This window comes from Maniola hyperantus, chromosome 17, assembly GCF_902806685.2.
Source record: "Maniola hyperantus chromosome 17, iAphHyp1.2, whole genome shotgun sequence".
Taxonomy (NCBI): domain Eukaryota; kingdom Metazoa; phylum Arthropoda; class Insecta; order Lepidoptera; family Nymphalidae; genus Maniola; species Maniola hyperantus.
The window spans coordinates 3,510,148-3,518,841 of NC_048552.1; the positions used below are offsets into that span (position 1 = coordinate 3,510,148).

The window sequence follows — 8,694 nt, forward strand, 5'->3', positions numbered from 1 at the left end:
GGTCTCAGTAGTGAGCTGGTGATACTGGTTGAATGATGAATTTATTAAACTACAAAAGCGGAAAGTTTTATTTCATCATAACATCAGATTGCCATTCTACCGTTTTTAGGGTTCCGTACCATAAGGATAAAAACGGAGCCCTAATTAATGTCACTCTGCTGTCTGTCACAAGTCTCTAGCTCGTAGACGAAATGAATTACAAACCTGGAATTTTGGTATAATTATGGTGTAACGTTGACCCAAAACCGAATATTTTAATCATGTACGGAACCCGAAAAGAGCAAAGCCCGTCCGAACTTTGCCGGTTTCTTATCAAAACTTTACTGATTAGACCGTACCATGTCTTACGTTATTACCCCCCCCCCGGGTTGCGATATGCGTCACTTTATGCCAGTGACCTATGAATTGTTGATAATTTCAACATTTTCAACAAAGTTATTTATTATTTGGGATCTTCCGTTCAAAATCTGAGAATAACTGTGACTGTTACTAGACTGTTATCAGTTTCATTCGAATAATAAGCCTATTTTTGTAACGAGAAAAACTTACAAAAAACAGGTCAAGTGCGAGTTGGACTCGCACACGACAGGTTACGTATCATACAAGAAATAACACTTTTTATTTCTTTTTAATTTTCATGGCAGCCATTTTGGAATTTTTATTATTCGTCGTTATAGCGGCAATAGCAATAATAGTTTATAACAACTCTCTACCTGTTACGGTTCATGAGATACAGCCTGCTGACAGATTGGATAGCGGAAACTTAATAGGTCTACCTAAATTAATAAGGTCCCGTTGGTACCCTTCGGGTACGGAACCTTTGAAAGGTACAGCAGTAGAATCGTGCAACTAACTAGGTCATATAGTTTTTATAGGTACCTAATAAAATGTACCTACCTATCTACCTAGGTACTATAATATAGTTTTACAAAAATACTGTTTTAAAATTGTAATTACAATAATTATTGCAAATTCAAAAATTTGCAATGGTTCAGGTACGTTCTAAAATAACATGTTTTATGGTTCTATCATATTATCTCTATGATTCCACCAAAATGTTAGTGTGAACTAATGTGTCAAATGTCAGGTCAAACGTCATTTGTCAATTGTCATTTTTGGTGACGTTTTCGCAATTCGCATTCTAATTCCGCATAGTTACAGAAATTGTATCATTTTATTGTATTAATTTAGTTATTTAAGTGATCTATTTTAAGTAATAAGTGATTAAACAATTGTGATCAACGTAAACTTAACGAGTAACGTAAGTAATTGCTTATTTGTACATATTTCTTATCACGAAAACGTCAAGCACGGGACGTAGAGGTTATCTTAGGATCAACAAATTCAAAATAAAATTCATCGTATTGTTTCTGGTAATGTGTCGATAGACAGCTATTAATAGGTTTTACAATTGCGATTCTTTTGGCCCGGCTTGCTATTTTTGGTTAAACGACCCAATTTTGTATATAAACTTAGGTGCATCTTAGATGTTCATAAAGTTAGGTTATAGTACTACTTAATTTCTTAAGTAGGTATCATTTGCTGGTGAATTGCAACTAATATCAGTCAAGTAGAGACCGATTAGTGGAATGTTTAAAGTCTTAACGTCTTTTATCAGCAATATGATCAACTTTAATTGCTGGGTTTGATCATTGATAGAGCTACACTTTTACTCATATTAAGTAAGTAGGTACCTATATCTTACTTACCTCTGTTCATACTAATTGTTTAAGCGGATGGTCCTGTAAGAATCCCATGGGAACTCTTTGATTTTTCGGGATAAATTGTAGCCTATGTCCATCCCTGGGATGTAAACTAACTCTGTACTGAATTTCATCAAAATCGGTTAAACTGTTGGGCAGTGAAAAGCTAGCAGACAGACAGACAGACAGACACACTTTCGCATTTATAATATTAGTAAAGATTACTTAAGTATATTTAGGTCATTAAATTGAAGCTGCGTATTATACTTGATCATGTCACTTTAACATTTGAAGCTTGTTAAAAGTAGTTTTTACTGGTACATACAGATGTATTTCGGTCTTACTGATTTAATGCAGAGTACTTGGCACTATTTTGATAACCTATTCCAATTAATTGCGTACTTTGTACCCATAACCGCTAATAAGCGGATTCTCCATTGATCAATTAACTCGTTTTTTACCCAAACTTGTTTTTACTGCTCTAGAAGGAAGGCCATTGCATAGTGCATATCCAATAAGAAAACTAAAGCAGAGTCTTTTGATACAAATTAGTAGTTTTTTACTGAAGATTTTATTTTTGTGAGTTTGTATGATCATATTATGTGATTTAGTCATAGTAGCTGCAGGTTGGATCAAAGCTCCTTATCTCTCTCTACTATTAAAGGGGGGTCTTTTCCCGGCAGTGGGATTAATAGACTACAGTATGCGGTCAAAAGTAATGTACATCAGCCTTTAGAATGACATTTTGGCTTTGTAGAGCGTTATCTCTGTCACTCATTCCTATATGACGTTTTGTCGGTCTCAATGACAGGGACAACGCTCTACAAATCTGCTATCTCCTTCTAAAGGTCGATTACTTTCAGCTGCATATTGTACCTAAAGATAATAAAAAATAGAGATAGTTTCCACAAAGTCAGCAAAATGCTAGAACAACAAAGTTGGCAAAATACTTATTCCTCCATACCCTTTGTTTAGAAAATGAACTAAAATCTAAAAGATGCAATCCCCACAAGCTATTGCTGTTCCCATTGGGGTACCAATGGTAAAGCTTTACTTAGAGAAGAAAAGGAGAATATAAGTTAGGAAATATCAATATTCTTTATAAAAATAAAAATATTGTAGTATGTAATCAAATTTTAGATTTTTTAGGAAATATCAATATTCTTAAAAAAAATATTGTAATACGTATACGCTAAATAGTACGTATAATCAGATTTTAGATTTTTTTTATTGACACTTGTTGTATTTCCCAATAACAAATTTTATTTTGCTATACAATCAATGTGAACTAATGACCTATGTACGTCAACAGTAGGCGATGAGGCATAGAATATGCTTGCGTATTGTCAGTACAGTTCTGAATACGAAAATGAGAAGTCACACATACATTGATTCTTTGGGCTCGGTCAGGTAAAAAAATTAACAATTAACTTAGCTTTTGTGTGGTTATTTTTATAACTTTTAATGTTTGTGTTAATAATAGTTCTATTTTTAAGTTTTTTATTTAGTTTTTTTAATTGCACTTCTTAATTTAATTTAACTTGTGACAACACTACCAGTGATTTTAGGTCTTGCAATCCTTGATTACTGTTGCAGACATCTAATAACAATGGGGCTGATTCTCTTGTACACAATCTCTAAACTAAACTACATTAACATGTCTAAATCTAGTGCTATCCTTTTCCGCAAGCATCATGGGATATTATGATATAATATGAAAGGGATAGCAATAGATTTAGACTTGCCATTTCGGTTTAGTTTAGAGATTGTGTACAACAGAATTAGCCACAATAATTAATTAATTTATACTTAAAACTGCACTTGCTTTAAAATGTGAAATCACAGACTTTGAATATTTTGTAGAATTCTTACTGAATATTTACAATTTATAACACTAGGTACATAATTATCATAATTTGTTACTTCCATAGTGGTATCTTTAATTGCTTGTATAGATTTATAGATGGCAGTGTAAAAGTTTTTTCTTACTAAAAAAGGTTGAATACTTTTTTCCTTAAGCAAAAGTACTGGTAGTTCTTGACTGTGCTTAAGTCATAATACATTTTTATTCATAATTCTTTATCTTTTTTATTTACTGGATTTTGATTATATTATTTATTAATGATCTTATTTAAGTATGATCAATTTTCCCTTAATTGACTTAAAAGGTAATCAAGTAGCTTCTCGTTGAACCGCGTAAGAGGCGGACTATACACGCCCCACAGGATGCATATGAAAAACATAACTCCAGAGGGTCTAAACCTCCGGGCAAAGCTTGTCACTTACGGCAAAGCTCGTCACTTACGGCAAAGCTCGTCACTTACGGACAACCTCGTCACTTACGGCAAACCTAGTCACTTACGCGTTTCTCCGTGAAGATTTCAGCAATGTGTTTATCTTTTAAGTCAGATAAGAAAACTAAAGAATATATATACCATACCTACTTAGTTATATATTTTTCTCGATTTTTTTCTTTAATTTTTTGTTTTCTTTACCAGAATAATGGCCCGAGCCCTCGATGGTAAAGCCCTAGCAAAGGAAATAAAAGACGAATTAAAAATCAAAATCAATAACTGGATTAATACTGGCCACAGAGCGCCATCTCTCCGTTGTATCATAGTCGGAAGTGATCCAGCAAGCCATACTTACGTCAAAAATAAGATTCAAGCTGCAATTGACATTGGAATCGAGGCACAGACTATTAAATATGACGAGAATTTAACAGAAGAAGCTCTGATAACTGCTATTCAGTTATTAAATCAAGATAAATTGGTTGATGGTATATTAGTTCAGCTACCGTTGCCCAATGGTATAGATGAGAGAAGGGTATGTAACGCAGTGGCTCCGGAGAAAGATGTTGATGGATTCCATATAACGAATGTTGGTCAGCTTAGCTTGGATATGCCTACTATTGTTCCAGCAACTGCGCTTGCTGTTATTGAGATGCTGAAAAGGTTAGTTTTAAATCTAAATATTTATAAAAAAGACTAGTTTAAAATTCGATAAAAAATTTCAAATAAAACATTATTCATATTAAACTACCTGACTCACCCCAGCATTGCTCAATTGCATTTTAGTATGTAATAAATTTATTATTCAAGCACCAGCTATTCATACATTACTTTGTTCCTCTCTTAGAGCTTTTGATCCCTTTAATTTGGTATTTTATTTAATATTTTTTTAAAGGATTGATAATTATCTTTTAAATGTTTCCATAGAGCTATGATCTTATTCAAATAGAGGTGGAATAAAATTTTCAATATTCTATATTCTATATTCTAACTCATCACAAAAAATCCGAAAATAAAAAATATATTTACCCGCTGTAATAATAACTTTACGGCCTTGCATAAAAAAACTACTTATTTTATAATAAAAAAATCTATAGGTAACTATTTAATTACATTTTATTATAAGTAAATGTTTTTGATAATTCAAGGCCAGATTTTAGTTAAGAATTCTTTTGTATTTTTCATGATTTTTTTTCTTTATTAAGGTTCAAAATCGAAACTATAGGTCGCAATGCGGTGGTTGTGGGCCGATCCAAAAACGTGGGACTGCCGATAGCGATGATGCTACACAGCGATAGGCATCACGACAGTGGGCTTGGCATGGACGCGACTGTGACAATATGTCACAGGTACACGCCGGCGGAACAACTCGCAGTGCACTGCCGTAATGCCGATATTATTGTGACAGCTACTGGTGTGTTACGTTTTATTTTTTGTCATTTTGAATATTGACTTTACAGTGGTACAGATGAAAGAAAAACTGGTTTTCTTGAGTTAATTTAGTGATTGTATACCTACGTCTGCCAGTGAAGATGAAGTCTCGCTAGTGCTGTTTTAATTTTTGTTCCAAGCTAGACATTTGTCTTGAACTTTGACACTGTATAGAGTACGAAATTGTATAAAGTGAAGCCGTCGAATTGGTTTTTTTTAAAGTACTCTATTTTTATGAAAAATAAAGTTCAATTTTTATATAATAATATGAACTTAGATTGTTTTGATTTTGCTGCAATTAAAATTAAATTTTATTTTCTCAGTGGTTAACCACTGTTAAAAGTTCGCTTCAATTTATGGCTATGGAAAATTAATCTTAAGATTAATTTTCCATAGCCATAAATTGAAGCGAACTTTTTTCTCATATCAAAATTGCCCAACGTCTTATACTATGGCCATTACGAAAGTGCGAAACGGGGTCATAAATCATTACGATCATAGGGTTGCGACAATGCCGCAGAAGTTGTTATCGAAAAAGGAATGCCATCTGGACGCCAGGTTGTAGACGCAGGTCAAAAGTATGGGTGCTTTTTAAACCTCTTGTCGACTATTGACAAATCTTTTTTTATTGTTGCAATACTAGAGCAGTTCCACTTCCGTAAAATGATTTATGATTAAAATGATTTATGACCCAGTTTCCACGTCCGTAACGCCCTTAGTATAGTGCCATTTATCGCAACATTAATTCCATGGAATGTTCACATCATTAAAGTATGTCGTTAATTTGTCATAGGTGTGCCTAAACTCATAAAAGCGGATATGATAAAGCCGGGGGCTACAGTAATTGATGTTGGGATCACGAGGATTACCGACGAGCAAGGCAAGACGAAGCTAGTGGGCGACGTAGATTATGACGGTAAGAAACAATTACTCAATCTCTAGTGTAAATTACGTAATAATGTTTGTATATTATTGACTCTTAACGTCATTCGGGTCCATAATGATAAAGGCGGGTTTTTTAAAGTTACAGATTACATATTGGACCTTAACTTATTTATTTTTATCACTGCGATATATTATCATACATAGATATCATACACATTGTTTTAACAATATGTATCTATAATTATGTCCTGAGATTTCTGATTTTACAAATAATTTTACAAACACAAATCATCTAAATTGGAGCTATTCTTGAGGTCTTTCGAGGAAAAAACTTCATTGATCCAACTATATCTGTTTCATACATTTAGTATAGTATTTCATATATTTCATACATTTCCGATATGTTTTTGATGCTGGCCACAATCAAGTTCACCGTCAAGTTTGCAGCGGACTTGAAGCGGCGTCCAGTAAACTTAACAATGTGCATGATGTCATGAACACTTGACGGTGTATGGATCCGCTTCAAGTCCGCTGCAAACTTGGCGGTAAACTTGATCGTGTATGTCCAGCGTGACGCGTCACGACATATCACGACACGCTAGTATATTTCCCGCTTTACCTATATTATTTTGTTCTCCCAGAGGTACGCAAAATAGCAGGAGCAGTGACCCCAGTACCGGGCGGAGTGGGACCCATGACAGTAGCTATGCTCATGCACAACACTTTCCAAGCCTCACAGAAGATTTGGCAACAATAAAAAAGTGTCACGTCTGTTTTATTCTTAGTAAACAACTTCGAATATTATTTTAATGCATATATGAGAAAGGACTCGCCATATTTGCTCCACTCCGCCCAGCTCCGCGTCAATGGAAACGCACCCTTACTGTGGACAAGAAGTGTGAGTTTCCACTGACGCGGAGCTGGGCGGAGTGGAGCGGAGCGGACCGTGAATTGGCCAATCACACAGTTTTCATTGATGCAAAGTGGGAATTTCAAGCACATCATTAATCACACAACTCAAAAAAAGGAAAAGTCCTTAATTCAGTGTGTATTAGTTTAATTTATTTAAATATATTATTAAAGAATTCAAAAATTCGTTTGCGTTCTGTGCAGCAAAACGTGCAATTATTTTAGTTACATTGTGTAATTTTTTTTGTTCTTTCTTTATTTTGCATTTAATCGTATTAATTTTTATAACTTTAGTAGCACAAAATATGACACTACAAATTTCTTGATAATATTATGATAGGTTTATTAATTGTATTCTCAATTTATAGACCATACTAAATAGTAGCATGGAGTCTCGCATTAATTCAAAACATTTATATTACTTAGGTAATATTGCCTATTAAAAAGTGCCTCATATTTATTAATCAAAGAAAGAAACAAGTTTTTTCTTTCTTTATATTTTGTAAGAGAAATGAATTAAAGAAGTATTATAATTGTACCTCTAGAATAGTTTGATTATATTATTATGAAAACGTTTGACGTTGTTATGTATGGTATTTAATTATCTTGCCATAAAATATATATAACTATGTATCTAGATAGACCATCCCTATATTTATAGTATTTTTGAAGGTTTTTTATAAAGGGCCGCGTCTACTAGATACATAGATTTATAATTTTAAGGTAGTCACACATTCCTGCTGTGGAATTTGAATGTAGCAGTTTTTATAATTGTGTTTATTATTTTGTATCCTTGTTATATTTGATTTAGGTTTAAGTAAGACATACTTTTCTCCACGTGATTTTTTTTAAAAATTTAAGTATCTAAGTTATAGACTAGGGATAATTTGTAATACCTACTTATCAAAAATGTTAACGAAAAATAAAATAAGTTCTTAAATAATTAACCACTGTATTTCTCAGTTATTCCTCATTCCTATCTGGCCTGTGGCGGTGATAGCCTAGTGGTTAGGACGTCCGCCTCCTCAGGGCTCCTTCACCGTTAAAGCAAATGAATAAATGCACATAACTCCGAAAGTTAGAGGTGCCCGGAATCAAACCCCGAAAGTCCCGAATAGGAAACTGAAGTCTTAACTTACAGTATAAGTACAGATTTTTATTATCTACATATTCTAAGGGCGGACGGAATCTTAGGGCTCTTTTCTGTAGACCCATCGCGCCGTGTCTCCAGAAAAGAGCCCTTAGAGCGGGGGCACAGGATGCGTTGCGGCGGTGCGGCGCCGAAGCGGTGTCGCTGCGTCGTCTTAGAAAATATAATATCTGTGGCATGTCACAAGATGCGCTGCGGCGCCGCACCGGACTTGCAAACACCGAGATGAGGCGGGGAGCGGCACCGCTCAGTTGTTTGTATACATATATTAATCTATGGTTGTTTATGAGTCACAAGGAAGGACACATGCTCGCTCGTTTCGATT

General features: G+C 34.2%; 1 protein-coding gene across 2 annotated transcripts; it reads left to right on the forward strand.

Annotated features, from left to right (window-relative positions):
- Window positions 1-1,119: 1,119 nt before the first annotated feature.
- On the forward strand, window positions 1,120-8,166 carry Nmdmc (NAD-dependent methylenetetrahydrofolate dehydrogenase). Of its 2 annotated transcripts, XM_034977395.2 has the most exons (6): window positions 1,122-1,261; window positions 3,016-3,113; window positions 4,202-4,657; window positions 5,200-5,408; window positions 6,219-6,341; window positions 6,952-8,166. In XM_034977395.2, exons 2-6 carry the CDS (start codon window positions 3,022-3,024, stop codon window positions 7,065-7,067), a joined length of 996 nt encoding a protein of 331 aa, XP_034833286.1. In that variant the 5' UTR covers window positions 1,122-1,261; window positions 3,016-3,021; the 3' UTR covers window positions 7,068-8,166. The 2 variants fall into 2 exon arrangements, with proteins under 2 accessions (XP_034833287.1, XP_034833286.1); XM_034977396.2 differs by lacking the exon at window positions 3,016-3,113 and having other exon boundaries at window positions 1,120-1,261.
- The last annotated feature ends 528 nt before the right edge of the window (window positions 8,167-8,694 follow it).

Coding starts and splice junctions, on each gene's coding strand:
- Nmdmc (XM_034977395.2), top strand. CDS start 3,022: ATGAGGCATAGAATATGCTTGCGTATTGTCAGTACAGTTCTGAATACG. Junction 4,658..5,199: donor GTTATTGAGATGCTGAAAAG/GTTAGTTTTAAA, acceptor TTCTTTATTAAG/GTTCAAAATCGAAACTATAG. Junction 5,409..6,218: donor TATTATTGTGACAGCTACTG/GTGTGTTACGTT, acceptor AATTTGTCATAG/GTGTGCCTAAACTCATAAAA.